Raw genomic sequence first — 19,031 nt, 5'->3', positions numbered from 1 at the left:
CCTTTTTCATTCCACTCAGGCATACACGCATGGACATACACCTCTGGATAATGCTGGGACAAACAAGTGTTTTAAATTAGGAAACGTTCCATTGTGCTAAATATTCTGGATGATTTCTTGTTGTACAAGCTCTTGGAAGCAGGGATATTTGGAAAGCAGAAAGCCAGCCTTGTAAGAAAACTGCCAGTTCCCGCACAAAGTGAAAGCACTGGGTCAGGTTGAGAAATTTCAGATGTTGGCTTTCCGAATCTTTCCACCGAAAGAGGCCTACTGTCAATATTACAGATCTTGGAGGACGTCCTCATAAACCAAAATGAGCGTGTAAGCCATGCTTTAAAGTTATGCTGCTAAAAAAAAGTTATGGTTCTGCCTGCGCAAGAAAAGTAAATGAGAGATGTTAAAAATTAAACCCCATCTTACTCTATGTACTAATAATGAACCAAATTATCTTGAGTGTGGTTCTTTCTGTAGTCAACAGATCCAGACAGAGAAATCGGTAGGCTTCAATGAACCCCAATATTTGAAATGTACAAAATGTCTTTAGGGAAAAGCCTAGAAGCAACCCACCTGAGGACTGAGCATGTCTGGTGGCCGCAGAATGCATGCTGACTCTTTGCTGGTAGAGGGCAGGGAAGAAATCAGTGGAGAGATGGAATGGAGTTTCCTAGAAAAGGGCATGTCTGATTGGCTGGAACTCTAAACAGGAGTGTACATTTTGTTGCAGGTTCCATTTTTGGGGTGAAACCTATTGTTCTTAAGGGGTGGAGAGGAGAAAGACCTTCTTAAGCCTTCCTTTCTTGATGTGCATTTGGCTGGCTGATACTTGTTATCAGAGATGCCTGCCCTAGATACCTGGAAAGGGAGGTTGGGGTTTCTTTTTTTAATATCTTGATATCATTATGGATGCATCTGGACATTAAAGATCCTTGTGCAATTAAGAGTTAATTTGCCTGGGGGGACAAAATCAGATGCTTTTGGAATGGAATATATTTGACCAAATGACAAAAATCTAGATACAATGTCTTCTTTTTTAGAAAGGCTGGTTCTGAAGTCCTCATAGGGCTTCCTTGCATGAATCCTGTCATTGTATAGTATTTACGGTAGAAACTCTGCCAAGATCATTAGAAAGCAGACATGTATTAGCTCTCATGTTGTTCTTGGCTTTTCTTCCTTTTCCTGCTGTTGGGAAAAAAGAGATTTCTTGTTGATAATTAACATCGAAAAAGTATTAACTTTTTCACCACCAAAGCATCTGTGTGTAGCAGACTTCTGAAAGCAGCACATTTCTTCCTAAGAGATTTTAGTCTAAGAAAGAACAAATCAATGGAAACTTAAGGGTGTGCCTTCTAATTTGAAAGTCAATAGTTTAAGGGTGCAATCCTATACTTGATTTCCACTGGCTGAGGGCTTCAGGATTTGGGGGATGCCTTATTATGCTAACAGGCCACCACCTATGCTGCTGTTACCACACAAGCCCTGGTAAGGAAAGAGCTAAGTGGGACTTACTCCCAAGTAGGGATGCTAAAGACTTCCATGGAAATGGGAGTGGAAATGGCTGCAATTCATAGAGGTCAGGAACAGAAACTATGCCAATGAATATGAGCAGTATTCACTTTTATTGTTTATTATTGTTTTAGTTTGCAGACGTTGCATAACCAATTGCTTTGTTTTCTGCATTGGTTTTGACAGTAAAATGCTTTGAAATTAATAATGTGATTAATGATGTCATTAATTCCATAGTAGATAGGTAGCCGTGTTGGTCTGCCATAGTCAAAATAAAAAAAATTCCTTCCAGTAGCACCTTAAAGACCAACTAAGTTAGTTCTTGGTATGAGCTTTCGTGTGCATGCACACTTCTTCAGATACACTGAAACAGAAGTAGCCAGATCCTTCTATATAGTGAGAAGGTGGGGAGGGGTGTTACTCAGAAGGGTGGTGGGAATGGGAGATAGGCAGATAGCTGAGAGAGCCTGTTGACGACTCTTAACGACTGTAATAGGTCTTACAGGAAAAGGCAAGGGGTGAGAAGGTTTCCTGTAAGACCTATTACAGTCGTTAAGAGTCGTCAACAGGCTCTCTCAGCTATCTGCCTATCTCCCATTCCCACCACCCTTCTGAGTAACACCCCTCCCCACCTTCTCACTATATAGAAGGATCTGGCAACTTCTGTTTCAGTGTATCTGAAGAAGTGTGCATGCACACGAAAGCTCATACCAAGAACTAACTTAGTTGGTCTTTAAGGTGCTACTGGAAGGAATTTTTTTTATATTAATTCCATAGCTAACTGTTAGTTTTGGCCAGGGCATGTAGAGAGATGCATAACGTAGGTTTTAGTGGAAGGCGAGCTGTAGTGGAATGGAAACGGTACTGATTGCAGCAAACACAGAATAGGACAGAAATTGCTGCCTCATTACATTCCAGCTTCCAAGTAAAACAGGTGTGGCATTGTAGCCTTGGAGTAGTGTGTAAATTCTGCTGAACACAGTGGAACTAATTTAATCCATTCCGAGGTACATGTTACTTTAGAAGTAAAATCCATGAGGTTCAATGGGACTTACTCTCAGGGGACTGTGAATAGGATTGCGCCTTAAATTCCATTGATTTCACTTAGACAATTCAGCACATGCTTAAATCTTCCACACATAAATAAATGGGACTGGATCTATAAGCTTTGAGTCCTTACTTTCTTGCTGATAAGCTGCCATTTTCATGAATTTGACATACACCCATTTATAAATTCAATTATGTTGTCTGAAGATGGAAAGCCCATATTGCTTCAGATTATCTCATCTGTGCAGTGCTGCTGAACTGTACCCAAACCACAGGAAATCCAGTTTCTTTGCTTTGTTATTTTAACTTCTAGCTAAAGTAAAAGCACTGAAAAAGATTCTCTGTGCTCGTTCACTGCCACATGAAGAGTGAAAGATTCAACAAGAGAAACATATGTTTAAAAACAACCCAGTCATAAAGGGACTATTTCCTGGTATGGGAATATGTTAGTGTGTCAGAACACCTGCTATTTACTGTGTTCAGTGGAGTCACACAAGGATAACTTAGGAGCCAGAGCTGAAATGCAGGGCAGAAATAGAGCTTGGGGAAACGCAGCAATTCCTAGAAGCCATTTTGCTCGATCCTTGTACTCAAAGTCCAATGGGATCGTAAAGGATCAAATCAACGCGGTTCTCAGCCTGGGTACTATGGATCACGAATTCATTAAATGGAATTACATATTCACATTGTTTGCCACTCTACAGACTACTCATTTGTTTATTTCTGCTTCTTTTAAGGGGGAGCCAGGCCCAGCCGGTCCTTATGGCCCTGCTGGAGCCCAGGGAATTGGATATCCAGGACCTAAGGTAATGTATAAGATCAACGTTGGTAATATGCTCATGGAAACATCAATGGTTATTGGACTGTGTTGCATTCAGAACAGCAACACCTTCCTTTCAATTCTTATCCTTTAATTTTTACAAGGGTGACAGAGGTCAGGAAGGAAGAATCGGGCTTCCAGGACCTATTGGGATTGGTGAGCCAGGCTTAACAGTAAGTAAAACGGTCAAGTTTTTCAGAATTTTTTTCTACGCTGTTGGAATTTTTGGGTGCAGCTGATTGAAATGCAGTGGCAATGTGTATTGATTCATTACGAAGAGTAATGAACAAAAACAAAAGTAAACCATAGGTTTTCTGCTTCCTGCAAAAGAAAGTTGTGCAAGGGATCAAAATGAGACTGAGAATTAAAAATAACATACTGTTAAAGAATTTCTGCATTTTAGCTGGAAACAAGTGGCACAATGCATTGGGCACCTCTCCTGTATAAGTCCCATTCAATTGAATGGAGTCATTTCAAGGGGACTTGTGCAGAACTTTCTAGTTTGGTATATTAAATCCACCCATTTGACATGGCCACTGGAGCTCTGATGTGGAATTCTACCATCTGCAAGACTGTCCCATGCATTTCAATAGAGGCAATGTGTTTTCCTTAGGATCATATAATTTGCCCAAAGCATCCCTGATTATAGAACATTTATTCATTTTTTCACCCCTTGTATTCTTGCTGTATTCAGTGCTGTTTTGTTTCCAGCAGAAAATGGCAAGGGATTGGCTCAAGGCTTCACCATGCTTAGAGTAGACCTATTAAAAACCAAGGAGTCTTAGGTTGTTTCTTTTGTTAAGGGGCCTTATTTCCCCTACCTCGTCTTCTGATGGCTGCATTCTTGAAATATTAACTATAGCTTTAGCAGCTTTAATGTTGTGTACATTCTTGATCCCAACCAAAGTCCCTGACATGCATGCAGGGGATTTAGTGCATACATGAAGTTTTGCAGAGTAGCTTCCTCTAGTGTCTTAAGCATGGAGACCTAACTTCACATGGTGTTGGGCTGGGGAAAAAAGTCAATTCTGTTCACATTGAAAGATGAACCTACCTAATTTGGGGCAACCCAGTCAGATGGGCAGGGTGTAATTGTTGTTGTTGTTGTTACTTTTTGAAACAATACATGAACTGAAACACAGCCCTCCTTCACAATTTGCACCTCTCCAAATTTTACAGTGCAGCTCCCCAGCCAAGGAATGTATACAGAAATGCCTAGGATGAAGTGTGCATATAAATGCATATATTGGTCAAAAGGTAAAGGTAAAGGACCCCTGACAGTTAAGTCCAGTTGCGAACGACTCTGGGGTTGTGGCGCTCATCTCGCTTTATTGGCCGAGGGAGCCGGCGTACAGCTTCCAGGTCATGTGGCCAGCATGACTAAGCCGCTTCTGGCGAAACCAGAGCAGCGCACAGAAACGCTGTTTACCTTCCTGCCAGAGCGGTACCTATTTGCACTTTGATGTGCTTTCGAACTGCTAGGTTGGCAGTTGGTCAAAACCACATGCAAAAATGCATTATATTAGAGGAAACTGGGTTGCCGAAAAGTGTATGTTAGGCAAACATGACATAGAAAAACAATTATGTTAGGAGTATGATAAAATGTTGGGGGCTACATGAGGACTACTTAAAGTAAAATCCACGAACTGATGTGGAAATGTGAACCGAACTTAAGGTTGGATAAACGAGAAACTGAAAGAAACTGAAACTGACAGATGAGCCCATCCCTGCTTAGTTGTTAAAAAGCCAAATGTGATTTGCTAATAGCATCCAGTTAAGCACCTCATATCCCTGCGATGCATTTTGTAACGCTGAAGAAACTGGAGGGAAGTTCTTTCATGCACTGTGGGATCCAGGTGTAGTTCAGAGACCGATAGGGCTTTGCATCACAGCCTCTAAACACCATTTGTCCATTCAACTCCAGGGTCCACGTGGTCCTGAGGGCGTGCAAGGCGAAAGGGGACCACCAGGAGAAGGAGTTCCAGGACAGAAGGTAAATGTTTCAGTCAAAAAATTTGAGGATTTCCAGTTCACTCAATTTATTACCTCCTGCTCCACTTCTTTGAGTGAATTACTAGGCGTGCGTTTGGTTCTTCAATATCTTCGTGTCACAACTTTCCCTTCCTTTGTCTAAAATATGTTTGCATTTCCTCACTTTGTCCCAGGGTTACCATTTAAGGAGGTTGGGAGTGAAATTTATCTTTTCTATTCAGGAATACGTGTGAGAATGCCTCAGTAGTCATCAATATCTCTGGTTAACTCTGTGTTGTTAACAAACAACCTTCATAGCGAAAATCTGACAACAGTTTAAACACCCTAAAATAACTAAATTCTAAAAAATTCACTACTGTTTTCTCTTAATCCTTTCTTAAACAGGGCTTTCCCTGGGTCTTGTCAGATGTTGTTGATAGTTCCTGCCTCTCAAAACACTTAGTGGTCGTAGCTAGTGGAGGTGATGGGGGTAAACATTGGTGACAAATGTTCTTTCCCCAATCCTTCAGTTTCTTCTGTTGCTGCCTTGTTGGGTCTGTGGTGATTCCTATTCCCTAGATTTATGCTACCAAACACCAGGCCTGCGTGACTCCTTCGCAGGCAGTTAGCATTCTCCTCCCTCAGGCCAATTAGTATTAACAGCCTAGTGATTGTTATGAACCATTAATTAAATGGATCTCTGTATTAGGCCTGCATCCCAAAGCACCAGTCCCTGCTCCAAGTTTATTCAGAAAGGGGAATTGTTTGACCTAGCCCAATAATATTCCTGCAGTCGAGGAAATGCCTACAACAAAGGCTTGGTTCTATTTTTCTGTAGCAAAGTGGGATAAAAATGTCAGAAGCAAACCAATAAATCAAATGCTCTTTGATTTATTACACAAAAGGATTTGTGTGTCTGTGGTATATGCAGAGCTTTTGTTCAGTTGGAACTCGCCAGAACTTGGTTCCGGCACCTTTTAGGTGTGTGCCATTGCCATTCTAAGAGAACAGGGAGGTGTTCATGGTGAGTTCTGGCACCTCTTTTTCTAGAAAAATGGCACTGGGTATATGGATCAAATTTTGTGGGTTGGTAACATGGCCAACAGCCCAAATCCTTAGGAGGGCCCACAGCTGAGTCTCCAGCCAATCCAGAATCCATCTGCAGCCATCTGAGATCAGTGGTCCTCTCAGCACTCCTTTGGAGCCTGGGTGGCTGTGTCTGGCATCCATTGTTTTAATGCCCCCACAATGTCTCTGGGACCTTGTTATGGCATCATGAGCTCTCTGGGTGTAGCGTTTAGGTTGTGATTTCCTGTCTGAAGCGGCTTCCTTTTGTAACTTCAATGAGACCAGCAGGAACCCAGCTGTCCTTAGCAGCCCCAGCTGTCCTTAGCAGCCCCAGCTGTCCTCCTACTCTCAAAGTGGACTTGGTTTCTCAGCATCTTCATGCCACTCATTCTTCACCCTCAAAGACGACTCCATTTGCAGTTGTATGTTGGGAAAGCAGGGCCATCTTTACCTGGGGGTACAAGGGGTGTGGGGCACCTGGGCGCCAAATTCTGGGGGGCGCCAGGCACCCAACGCTGAAGCCACCTAAGCTTCTACCTGTTATGAAATAATAAATAATTTTGATCTAGCTAGAAAGACAAAATACATATATACCTAGTTATTACCGAAATGTATACCTACTGTTTCACTAAGGGACTTTCGACTTCGTGCGCTCATTTACCAAAGACATGGCGCGCTTGCCATTCACAATGGCGGCACTTGTCAGACTCAACAACGGCGCTTGTCATTCACATCAAGAGATAAGGCATAAGCGCGGTGTCTGACATAAGCATAATAAAAATTAATATGGGGGCTAAACTAAATTTGGGGGCACTGGGTGGATCTTTGCACCCCAGTGGTGCATATGCTAAAGACAGGGCTGTGGGAAAGTCTAACATCAAAGAATGCTAGTCTAAATCTCTGTGGAGACTTGCATCTTCATGGACCATTAGCAGTTTCTGGAAAATTAAACAACCTACTCATTAACATACAAGTTTAAAAATACAAAAGTGATTAACTGTGGAAATAAAAGCAGTTTTTAATGTCCTCTTCCCACATATATCCTGTCCTAGCAGATATGTACCGGAAGAGCCACAACCTCCTGTGGCTTGAGAGAACTCATTTGTTTTTCTACAATATTTTTCCCTCCGGTATGCAAATATTTCTAACTGAAAAGTTGCTGGCAACTTTTACAGTGTCTAGACTGAAACTAAATGCTCACCCCATGTTAATATTGCTGTATGTGTCCTACTACTTCAATATTGCTATGCCTGTTTTATTTCACTACTAGCGGACATTTAGCTACTAGAGAGGATACGCATAAATTGGTTGTTGCCTGTATATAAATAATCTAGGGGTTAAAGAACTGAACCTTGCTGTGAAGTAGTTGATGCCTGGCCATATCTAATCCTATCTACATGTGGGCATTTGCGGCAGTCCTGAAGGAATGCAAAAAGAAGAAGAACAAGGACAAGAAGAAAAGCTTAATTCAATGCTAACGTCATGTATTTTCAGGGTGACAAAGGTTCTGAAGGGCCAGCAGGACCTGTTGGAGCACCAGGACCCTCCATCAAAGGAGATAAGGTACGATGTGTGGAACAGAGGGTATAAATTGTCTGCTGCAGTGCTGAACCAGTAGAATTAAAGCTTATATGAAGATGGTGCCCTAGGCGTCTGAAGGACAAAGAAGAAATTCATTGTAAAGAATGCAGGGAAAATATAATAAATAGTTGCCTTGATTGTGAGAGAGCCTACATAATGTCTGTGCTCAGGTATAATGGTAGACTGTGGTTTGTTGTGATGGAAATGAGCCTAGCTTCCCCGTAGCCTCCAGACTTGCACAGTCCCCCTCTCAACTTCTTTTCTGGCATGGCTGTGGGGAGGAAGCTGAAAGCTTTCACTGATGATTTTGATTAGCCACAGTATAGCATTGCATGTGAACTGCATGTGTTTAATCACTGTGGTTTGTTTGAAGTCAGATAGCTTCATAAATCACAATTTGGAGTTGGCTTGATTCAAACAAACCATAGTTGATATTTACCATGGCTTGTCAGATTTGGTTGACGCGAGAAGCTACGCGGAAGCAAAAGTTCCTGAACTTGTAGGCATGCTAGCAGTATAAGCGAGGAGGTGGAAGTGCTTGAGACTGGTGGGAGGTTAGGTTTGTTCCCAACATGATTTATTGTGACATCCAAATGCGCCCCATGATGTCATTACCACATTTTTTCATATCATTTCGTCCTGACGAGGTCTCATTATTTCCCCAAATGTTCTCTGTCCCATGATCTTTCCCCGCGGGAGATGTTCCTCTTGAATAGCTTGTGAGCCAATGTGCAAAAATGTGGGAAAGGCATTATAAACTTAAAAATAGTATGGTGATGAAGATGATGAAGAATGCCTTGACTAAAGCAATAACTTATAGGAGAGACCATATTTTCATGCAGGGTGAACGAGGGATGGATGGACCACAGGGCATAATGGGACCACCTGGAACTGGCATCCAAGGAAAGCAGGTAAATGTACCTCAGGAGACTACCTACTTTTGACTAGGTATTTGGTTGACTTATGAACAAATCTGAGAAGGAATTGTGGATATGTGATTCCTGTTGAGGACGAAGGCATTATGTAACCATAGCCAGGACAGATTTATTGAGCCCCTTGGAAGTCATTGCCCAGTCCTGATTCACTTCCATGTTTGGATTATGCTTTTAGCATACAAGTCATGTGTGAACAGATCATGTAGAACACATAGCCTTTAAAACAACAACAACAACAACTGTCACCCTGTTCTTTCAGGTTTATAATACAAAATATGACATAAAAGAAAGGCTAGAATTTAATATAATTTTTAATGGGGGGGGATAAGGAAAGTCTTAAGGTTGTGTTGAACTTACAAGTTACCCTGCATGCCTGTCGGTGTGCACACAAAACCACAATATGCTTTTGTGACCTACCTTTCCTTGTGACTAAAGCTTGTAATGTCACTCCCCTTGGCTTTATTTTCAGGATCTCTAGTGTCTAGGGAAGGGCAGCTCTGATTAACTTCATACTTTTATCTCTTTAGGGCATTCAAGGTCCAAAAGGTGTGCCTGGGGTGAAAGGGTCACGAGGCATCGGTTTGCCTGGACCAAAGGTATACATTGAACTTGGAATAAATGCATTGTATGATGGAAAAAAATCAGATTCAGTTTCAGATTTGTCCATTGCTACACAAAGATACCATACACGTGGCTGCCTCATTGTGTTTATTTGGCCCTTACGAGGACTTGACATAAATCTTAGTAAAGTATAGGTTTTAAATCATATCTGTTTTGAGAAGCCAATTCTTATCCACCTAAACCATCATAATGGATTAGCTTCTGGGTTGCCATATTCTGAAGAGCAAAAAAGAGGACACATTTGCCGACATCTACTTTTAACTATGGATGACAACTCTACCCATGAAAAAGAGGATGTGTCCTGGAAAAAGAGGTCATATGGCAACCCTACTAGTAGAAAATTACAATTTCTGTGATCTGCTTCTACATCTGCATTTCCATGACTGAGTGAAAATCAAGAGCTGGGAAGTGTGTGCACAGATACTCATCAGACCAACTTCCTGGTCAAAGATAAAACATTTCTTGAAGGATGTTATTTGATGGGAGCAATGGAAAGAAAACACAGTTCACTCTCTTTTGAGCCACATTCCATCCTTGATCTTTGTGGGAAACGTCCACAATATCAGTGGGTGATCTCAAAGACATGTACATGACCACATTCTGACCAGCACTTAAAGCTTCCCCTCTGTTGTATTGGAGGAGTGTTCTTGCCTCAAAGCTCACAATGCCGTGGAACGGTCGCTACAGCTAGGGACGCATTAAGGCAGCGGTTTCTGTTCTGACCTGTCTCTGCCATAATTAGTTCAGTTTCTGGGAACCACTGCCTTCAGATATTTGGATTCCAAAGGGTGCAGGCCAAAACCAGCACTTTGATAGGGATGTGGAAATGTATGGGAAGTCAGTGAAGGTGAAAAAGGGCCAGTGTTGTGTGCTCATGCTATCTGGACTCAGTTGTGTGCCTGCACTCTTAAGATCTTCAACAGAGGCTGTTCTTCAGTTGACCCCCTTCAGCGGATGGGTATAGCTGAAAGGGCCTACTCAGTGGTAGCACCAAGACTGTGGAATGCTCTCCCCAGAGAAGCTTGGCACCATTTTACCTTCAGTCTCTCTCTTGGGGTTTTTAATTCTGTTGACTGCTTTCATCATGATTTCGTTTGTTTTATTGTAAGTTTAACTTTTTGTTAGGTGCTCTGAGAACCTGTTGAAGGAAGGGCTGTTGAATGAGTACACACACACACCCCCTACATTAACAGGAAATTAGGAGAAAACATTACTTAGTGTGCTCAATATAAATATTTTTATTGTTCTAAGGGACAAGAGGGTGTGTCTGGACCAAAAGGAGAAGTTGGACCAACAGGAATTGGACAACCTGGACCTAAAGTGAGCCTGTTTTGAACACTTGTATCTAAATGTTTTGAAACTGCCTTTTTAAAGGAAATGGAGTTCCAGAGCTTCCTTTCAGAGGTGTGCCTCACTCCCTGATAGTTCAGCTTTGTAACACTGATGGCTGCTTCTTGTGATACTTTTAGGTAGAGGTACCAGATTACAACATATATTCCGATATTGCACCAATTGCTAATAGCTCAACTATTAATAGCAGTGGTATTTTTGACAAAATGCGCAGAAGTATCCAATGGTGTGTTCCAACTTGTTTGTTTTTTTAACCTCCTTCCAAAGGGAGAACCAGGAAGACCAGGATTTCCAGGAGAAAGTGGGAAGCCAGGTCTATCAGGAGCATCTGGGAAAAAGGTAACACCATTTTGTTTGTCAGCCATTTGTCTAAAACAAAAGGTCCAAGTTCGGTTTGCAGTGTACTCACCCTTGACAAACCATTCCTCAGCATAAAGACCCGCGCTTTTGGCTTTTGACCTGCGAAATCTTATTTGTGCCCCCTGCAGTGGTATAAATGGAAGGGGAATGTGAGGGAGCACAGCTCATGGCCTTTTCTCAGAGCAAGAATGACAATATCCTCAGTAGGACTGCCAGGTAATTGGAGGATAATTTAGGAAATTAGCATACAGTAAAGTAGAGATTGAGGAAAATAATTAAAAAAGAGAGGCTGTATACTATGTATTTATTACTGCATTTATATCCCACCTTTTTCTCCAAGGAACTCAAGGTGGTATACATGATTCTCCTCCTCATTTAATCCTCACAAGAACCCTGTGAGGTACATTAGACTGAAAGAAGATGGTGACTGGCCCAAGGTCACCCAGTGAGCTTCATAGTCTAGTGGGGATTTGAACCCTGGTCTTTCAGGTCCTAGTCTGACACTCTATCCGCTACACCTCACTGGCTCTCAGCTGCTTCCAACGCTACCTAGAGATGCCTGTGATTGTCCCTGGGACCATCTACATGCAAAACAGATGCTCTACCCCTGAGCTATGGCTGTCCTCCAGATGTCTTGTGCTGCTGTGATTTTCCTGTTTCAGGTTGTTGTGTTTGCCCTTTGTATTTTATTGTATCTATAGGAAGTATCTAAGCTGCACTGGAAATGCAGTTTACTGAAGGGTGGAGTATAAATCAATAAGGCAAATAAATGCTGTGTGAAAATTAATATCCTCTTTTTATTTTTGTTAGGGGGAACAAGGATTACCTGGCCCAAGAGGCCCAGAGGGAATTCCTGGAAAGGGCGAGGTGGGTCCAAAGGTAAGATTGAATTAATGTGTTTTAGAAGTGTGAGAGTGAGTGAAGTAAAATCTCTCTCTCTCTCAGTGAAGGAAGTTGTAGGACTGACACCTTTTAATCACTAATATTCCATAGTTCAATTGTTTTCAATATTGCTTATGAAAACAAAACTGGATAGAGTTCTTGTGGGCTGCAAGTCTTCCCAACTGTGTAGAGATGCACTTATGCACCTGTACAGATGGGGAATTGAACTTGCGAAGTCCACAGGCAAATGTTTCCACCGCTATGATGTCCCTCTGCATTCCTACCTGCATTTGTTCTACACACAATTCATGTCAGGAAGCGACTCTAGTTTCAAGTCAGGAAGGGGCTCTAGCTAAAACTACAAGAACTTCCAAGTGTGCACATCCTTCTGAAAGTTTTTCTTTTTAATAGCAGATTTTATTAAATGAGAAAAGAAGGGGACTCCAAGATTTGAAGAAGTAACACAGAACAGGCAGTTATTAACAAGGCAGGACATTAATAATGAAATCAATATAAGTACACGTTTGTATATATACCAATACCTGTACAATATATACAAATAAAAGATCACATACAGATTGCTGCAATAAAAACATCACAACACCTTCCTTATCCTTAAAAGTAAGTGGCCCTAATAAAGAAGAAAGATTCCATGGGGCTGATTGTGGCAAGCTCTGATCTGTAGGTTCACCCTATCTGTACTAAAAACAGGAAGAATAAAATTACAAGATAATGAAATATTAATAGTGTATTCTGAAAGTTAACACCAGAATTTTCATTGAAATGAATGTTCGTCCAACTGAAAAATTAGGCTGCTTTTTCCTCCTGGAGACTCATTAATGAAATACTGGGCAAAGGCATTAATCTAGAAGTTTGACCTCATGGTCTGTTGTTTCTGGAGCTCCTTCTGTCCCTCCGCTCTTCTCTGGGACCACTGACACTCATCAGTATGTGACCATTGTGTGGTGACAACTCAGAAACACTTGCAGTTGTCCAGCAGCTGAATGGCAGATTTCATATGAAAACCCAAAGGAAACTGTGTTGGCCTATAAGAACCCCACCCCCCCATTTTGCAGACCTGCCCTAAAAAAAAGAATTCATGAATAGAATTGATAGTTAACCACTTCAGGGTCCATCAATTATCAGTTTTCATTTTAGATATTCTTTAAAAACCCATAAATATATGTTGGATGGAAATAGCTTTGTGCCCCATTTTATTTTATTTTATTTTATTTTATTAATTAGGGTGAAGAGGGACAAAGAGGAGCAAAAGGAAATGATGGTCAAAGAGGTTTGCCAGGTGATCCGGGACCAAAGGTGTGTTACTTTCATTTCTGTGTTGCTTCTCTCTGTGTGGATTCTGTCTGCTAAGAGCCTGTCTGTGTGCAGGGCATCAAATGCAGTTCATATAACACACCTAACTACCATAGTCCACATAGCAGAAGCTAGTGCTCAGCTATCTCGGCCACAGGTGGGAAAGATTTTCAGCTCAAGGGCTGCATCCCCTTCTAGGAGAACTTCCTAGGGCCACAGGTCATGTACACATTATAACCAGGCAGAAATACTCAGGGAGGATGCAAGTCAGAGCCAGTGAAGGCCTTGGGAGAAGGGGTGTGGCTTTGGGCAGAGTCCTGACGATTAGACAGAGAGGCCTGAGGGTCTGCATTCAATGCTCAGGCCTGAGGCATCTCCATCTCCACCAGGCAGCTGATTGGTATGAACGAGGGACAAACAGCGTGGGCAGAGAGGTCCCTGGTCTTAGCTGATTTCCAAATGAAGACAAGGAACCTGACTTCTCCACAATCACAAACACCAAAGGGAGAGCACAGGCTACGTCACCAAAGACGCATCCCACTGAAATTAAAATTAGCAGAAAGGAAACAAAATGATAGAATAGTTGCTAGATTGTAGCTGAAATATACTCAGAGTCGCAAAGTGGTTTCATGTTCTTTATTCAGCTCATAGTGGTGAGGAGGAATGAATGGATGTCCCTTCAAAGTATCTGCTTTATATACATTATTTACACAATGGGCTGCACATGATTGGTTAATTCTGGAATTCTACTGTAAGCCAATCAGGTTGTGGATTCACTTATATCTGGAGCATGATTGGGTGGTTCCTGCCAACCAATCATACTGCTGCATTGTTCTTGGACCAATCAGACTGCTGCATTCTGAATCCTATTGTTCTAGGACCAATCAGACTGCTGCAATTTGGATCCTATTGTTCTAGGACCAATCAGACTGCTGCAGTTTGGATCCTATTCAACTCAGTACATAACAGTAGCTATCCTGAAAAACGCTATGATCGAGATGAAGAGCAATTGTTGTGGCTCCAAAACCTTAGTTCAGAAAACTGAGATGATCCTTGAAGTCCTTTCTAATGAATTCAGGGACCAATTACTGGATATCTAATCATCATTTGCAGCTAGGCAAAATGTTTTGGGATCCTCTTGAAAGCCAGTACTTTAGGACTCCTTGTCATCGTGTGAATATGTTGCTGATAATATAGACATGCATTGATTATATATTTCTTCTGCAGGGTGAATCTGGTATCAAAGGTTCAGTTGGTAGCCCTGGACCTTCGATTCGTGGGCTTCCTGGCCCCAAGGTAAATGACGCCAAAAAGCAATGTGGAACACCCGATCCTGGTACTTTCCTCCGAAATTGTGCGATCCTTTAATAAAGATGTGTTCTTTTGTGTGTATGTTTAGGGGGAGCAAGGATATGCAGGACCTCCCGGGAGCGATGGAAACCCTGGAAATTCAATCATGGGACCTCAGGTGTGCAGTTTTAATAAAACAAAATATTGGCAATATGATTCGATATGACCACATACAAAGAAGTAGAAAGAAATACTAAATTGGGTGTTTTTAGGCTTGTTGGGCAGGATCAGGGCTGGTTAAAGACATGTTGAAGCCCTAAGCCTCAGATTACCTGCTGGGGTTCCATTTAGATCACATATCACCTCTGTTTTGAAACATTGGCTGCCAGCTTGTTTGGGGCCCAATTCAAGGTGCCCACATTAGTGTTTAAAGCCCTAAAAGACTCAGGCCCCAAATGTCACCCCCCTCCTCTGCCTACAGACCTTCTCAAGTGTTAAGATTGGCAGAGGGGACCTTTTTGGTAGTTCCATCACCCTCAGGAGTTTGGGGTGGTGGTGACCCAGAAGAGGGCATTCTTTGTAGCAGCCTCTAAGTTATGGAGCTCCCTCCCTACAGAGGTGCATCCGGCCACTTCATTATACAGTTTTTGGCAAAAAGATACATCTCTTTATCCTGGCTTTTGACACCTGGAATGTGTATTTTCAGGACCCACCTTATTTGTTGCAATACCATTTTTTGTACTTGTACATTTTTTTAATCGTTTTTAATTTTGTGTTTTAAATTGTTGTAACCCGTCCCGTGGCCTTAGGGTGAAGGGTAAGTAATAAAATAATAGTAAGTGATATCAAGCTTAAATGGCCCTCTTTATTGAATAATCAAATGTTATGATGTCAGCAGTAATCTGAAGTCATATCCAAGCAGATGCAATGGATTTATAATAGCAAGCTGCCATCTGAGTCTTTGTTGCAATTCATTGTAAAATATTTTGATTACCCAATACAGTCATACCTTGGAAGTCAAACAGAATCCGTTCTGGAAGTCCACTCGACTTCCAAAACATTCAGAAACCAAGGCGTGGCTTCCAATTGGCTGCAGGAAGCTCTTGCAGCCAATTGGAAGCCGCACTGGACATTCAGCTTCCAAAGGACATTCGCAAACCAGAACACTCACTTCCGGGTTTGTAGCATTCAGGAGCCAAAATGTCTGAGTGCCAAGGCGTTCGGCTTCCAAGGTACGACTGTAAAGTTATTTTTTTTAAAAAAAAACACAAAACATTGTAAACACTTGCATTTTAAATGCAAAGACACATTTAGCGGCATGTCTAGTCTGGCCTTCGGAAATCCCAGGAGGTAGAGGAGTGGAAACACTTCAGTTAATCGCATATTGGGCAGGTAGAGATTGCAGGTTTCTTATAGTTACAGGCACCAGGAAGGAAATTTTTAAGCTGCTATTCCATGGGCCCTGGTCATCCGAACATGCCCAAAGATGGGGACTTGTTTTTATTTAAGTACATTATGTTTTGGGTCAGGAGAAAAGTGTCCATAGTTCAGATGTGGCTTATATTATCTATTTCTAGTAAATATGGGTTAATGTATTCACTCCAGGGAATGAAAGATAGAAACAGATAAATTATGATGGCAATAATCTTGACATGCTAGTTTTATATGTACACAGATTTATTTATTTTTTTAACATACTTAGGGGAGCATTCAGGCACCCTCAGTCTGAAATGCCACAGTCCATCAATTGATGTAAGCCTCTTGATGGTGTGGATGTCAGATTTAGGATATTGTGTAATGAAGATGCAGCAATACTTACGCCTTCTAAAACCAGGAGGAATATGTGGGACAAAATCCTCAGTTCATAAGAGAAGGGTATTGTTATCCTATTTTGGTTCTTCACAAAGTGAGAACATCTGTTTGGCAACTCTTCCCAGTGCAGGAATTTGGAAGTCAAAATAGAGACAAGACCCCTTGCCCCCGATTTCCTTCGTTATTGAAATAATTAATGGGGAAACTACTTGATATTTTAAAACACTGGCAACAAACCAGAGGAATCCTTTAGGCACACCCTGAGGACTCAGACATGTCCAGCATTACTTCTGCTCCTCCCGTCTTCTTGGAAAGAGGAGCTTGCTGTGCACTATATCGTATACCACTTCTGAATTTCCCCATGCGGTTCATTGTGGCTTGTGGTGCAAGCCAGTTTTCAAGTATTGCCAGTTCTCAAATTTGTAAATCAGCTGTCAATGTCCAGATCACGAACACTTTCTCTGGTAGTATTCTACCCGATGAGCAACAGCTTCCACCTTCCTCCCAGAGTCCTTTTCAACCAGAAGTACAACAGGAAGGTGAAGCTTCTCTGTCCCGGGCATAATCTATGTGTGCTGTGAAATAGCAGCCTGCCAGTTTTGCCTTCTCACATGCCCACATCGAAGTCTGGCAACGTTAAGAGTTAATATGATGTTTACATAATTTATATTGACGTTGATTATTTGTCTTCAGGGTTCTCCAGGCTTACCGGGGCCACCTGGACTTCCTGGAGCAAAGGGGGATGGCTTTCCAGGTGCACCAGTAAGTATAATTTCACTTCTAACTTGTGATAGGTAATAGGTAAAAGGTAAATGGATAGAATAGTACACTGTCCTCAGTGTCCTGAAGCGTCCCACCTTGCCTCCTTGGGGATCTCAAGTGCCTTCAGAGCTCCAGCACGCCTCTTAGGTTCATAGTAACCAGAAGAGTCTCTCCCCCTTTCTTTTCTTTTTAAAATAATTTTTCATTTATTATACATAAACAATGTGATACAATACAATACAATACAATACAGTACAGTACAGTACAATACAATACAAATATAACTGCAAAACATACATTAGCTACATACCTAACATAAATACACCATAGTGTTTGACTTCCAACTGTTCTCATTGCGCTATTTTGCAATTTATTAATTAAGATGCATTTCATTTTTGTTTGTGCTATTTTTCTAAACGAATTTTACTATGTGTTTTCTCTGTTTTTTAGATTCATTCTATGTCCGTCATCCATATAGTTTTTGAGATATTCTTTAAATATCATCCATTCCTTGTTAACTTTTTGTATAGTGTTTCCTCTTAGTCTCCCTGTTAACTTTGCAATATGTAAATAGTCAATCGTTTTTGCTAACCAGTCTGTTTTTGTGAGGACATTGTTACTTTTCCAGTCTCTCCCCCTTTCAAGGTTAGCGCTCTTCTCTGCCCTTGACACAATCTTAGGCTGGTTTATTTATGTTTCTGCTACTTAGTACACCACTGGGGATATTCTGCCCCCAGCTTTAGGTATCTCCTTCCTCTCTTATCTTATGTATTGAAATTGGTTTTATGTTTTGATAGTTCTTATCGGTGTTTTACTTGCCTTGTTATTATGTCATTTATTTTCTTTTATTGCTGCTTTGTTTTATTAATTGCATTTGTTTTAATATGGTTTTGCCACCCTGATGGAAAGGTAGGATACAATTTTAACAACAGATTAAAATAAAATAAAGTGTATGTTTGTGTCAGGGAACTGCCATCGGAGCTAGAGGCAGAGGGAAGGCTCCAGAGGGATGCAGGAGAGGGTCTCAGTAGGGAGAGAGGCAGCCCATCTGCTGGGGAAGGAAATCAGCGTAACACCAGTGGAGAAGGGGGGCAGATGGGGGAATCGGAGAGGAGGCTCCAAGACTCCTCGCCGGAGACCAGCGGAGAGAGTACGGGTTGCCCACACCCTCCCTGCGCAGAAGACTTCCGCGCAGGGAGAGTAGGAGGAGACTTGGCGTCAAACAACTTTTATGCTGGAAAAGGTTCAAGAAACGCCCACTGACGGATTCTGCCAGCGACTGAGGCAGCCACGATGCTGGAGGCTGTTCAGTCAGAAAGGGTTTAACCAGGTAACCTTGCCAGCAGTGGCGGCAACTTACGCACGAGCAACCCCTAAATCCATTACAGTTTGTTTTTAAATGAAGAAATAAAAGCTTCTAGATAGAGGCCAAAATCCCATTATTTGCACATCCTTCGGTTCTGTGAGACTAACCAGCCTGTATTTTTCTGACGTCATTCTAGGGACCTCAGGGAATGCCTGGCCTTCAGGGACCAAGAGGACTTAAAGGAGCAGGGGACCCTGGCCAAAAGGTACTCATGCTAAAGTAACACGTATAATTTTAATAGATAACTCTGTCATTGAAAGCATTAAAAGAGAGCCAGTGTGGTGTAATGGTTAAGAGCGGTAGACTCGTAATCTGGTGAACTGGGTTCGCTTCCCTGCTCCTCCACATG

At 41.8% G+C, this 19,031-nt stretch overlaps 1 protein-coding gene across 4 annotated transcripts in view; it reads left to right on the top strand.

The window, feature by feature from the left end:
* The window catches only part of COL28A1 (collagen type XXVIII alpha 1 chain), a 66,742-nt gene that overhangs the window by 29,020 nt on the left and 18,691 nt on the right, over positions 1 to 19,031 (top strand). For all 4 annotated transcript variants that reach the window (XM_083469055.1, XM_083469056.1, XM_083469057.1 and 1 more), the window contains 14 exons: positions 3,288 to 3,356; positions 3,475 to 3,543; positions 5,295 to 5,363; positions 7,904 to 7,972; positions 8,833 to 8,901; positions 9,453 to 9,521; positions 10,798 to 10,866; positions 11,164 to 11,235; positions 12,067 to 12,135; positions 13,384 to 13,455; positions 14,680 to 14,748; positions 14,852 to 14,920; positions 17,248 to 17,316; positions 18,819 to 18,887. In XM_083469055.1, the coding sequence (XP_083325181.1) occupies positions 3,288 to 3,356; positions 3,475 to 3,543; positions 5,295 to 5,363; positions 7,904 to 7,972; positions 8,833 to 8,901; positions 9,453 to 9,521; positions 10,798 to 10,866; positions 11,164 to 11,235; positions 12,067 to 12,135; positions 13,384 to 13,455; positions 14,680 to 14,748; positions 14,852 to 14,920; positions 17,248 to 17,316; positions 18,819 to 18,887 (972 nt within the window). The remainder of the gene's footprint in view (positions 1 to 3,287; positions 3,357 to 3,474; positions 3,544 to 5,294; positions 5,364 to 7,903; positions 7,973 to 8,832; positions 8,902 to 9,452; positions 9,522 to 10,797; positions 10,867 to 11,163; positions 11,236 to 12,066; positions 12,136 to 13,383; positions 13,456 to 14,679; positions 14,749 to 14,851; positions 14,921 to 17,247; positions 17,317 to 18,818; positions 18,888 to 19,031) is intronic.

The sequence above is a fragment of the Podarcis liolepis genome (assembly GCF_965112155.1).
Source record: "Podarcis liolepis genome assembly, chromosome: 12".
NCBI lineage: Eukaryota > Metazoa > Chordata > Lepidosauria > Squamata > Lacertidae > Podarcis > Podarcis liolepis.
Note: the sequence above shows the minus strand (reverse complement) of the source record. Positions and strands in the feature narration are given on the sequence as shown.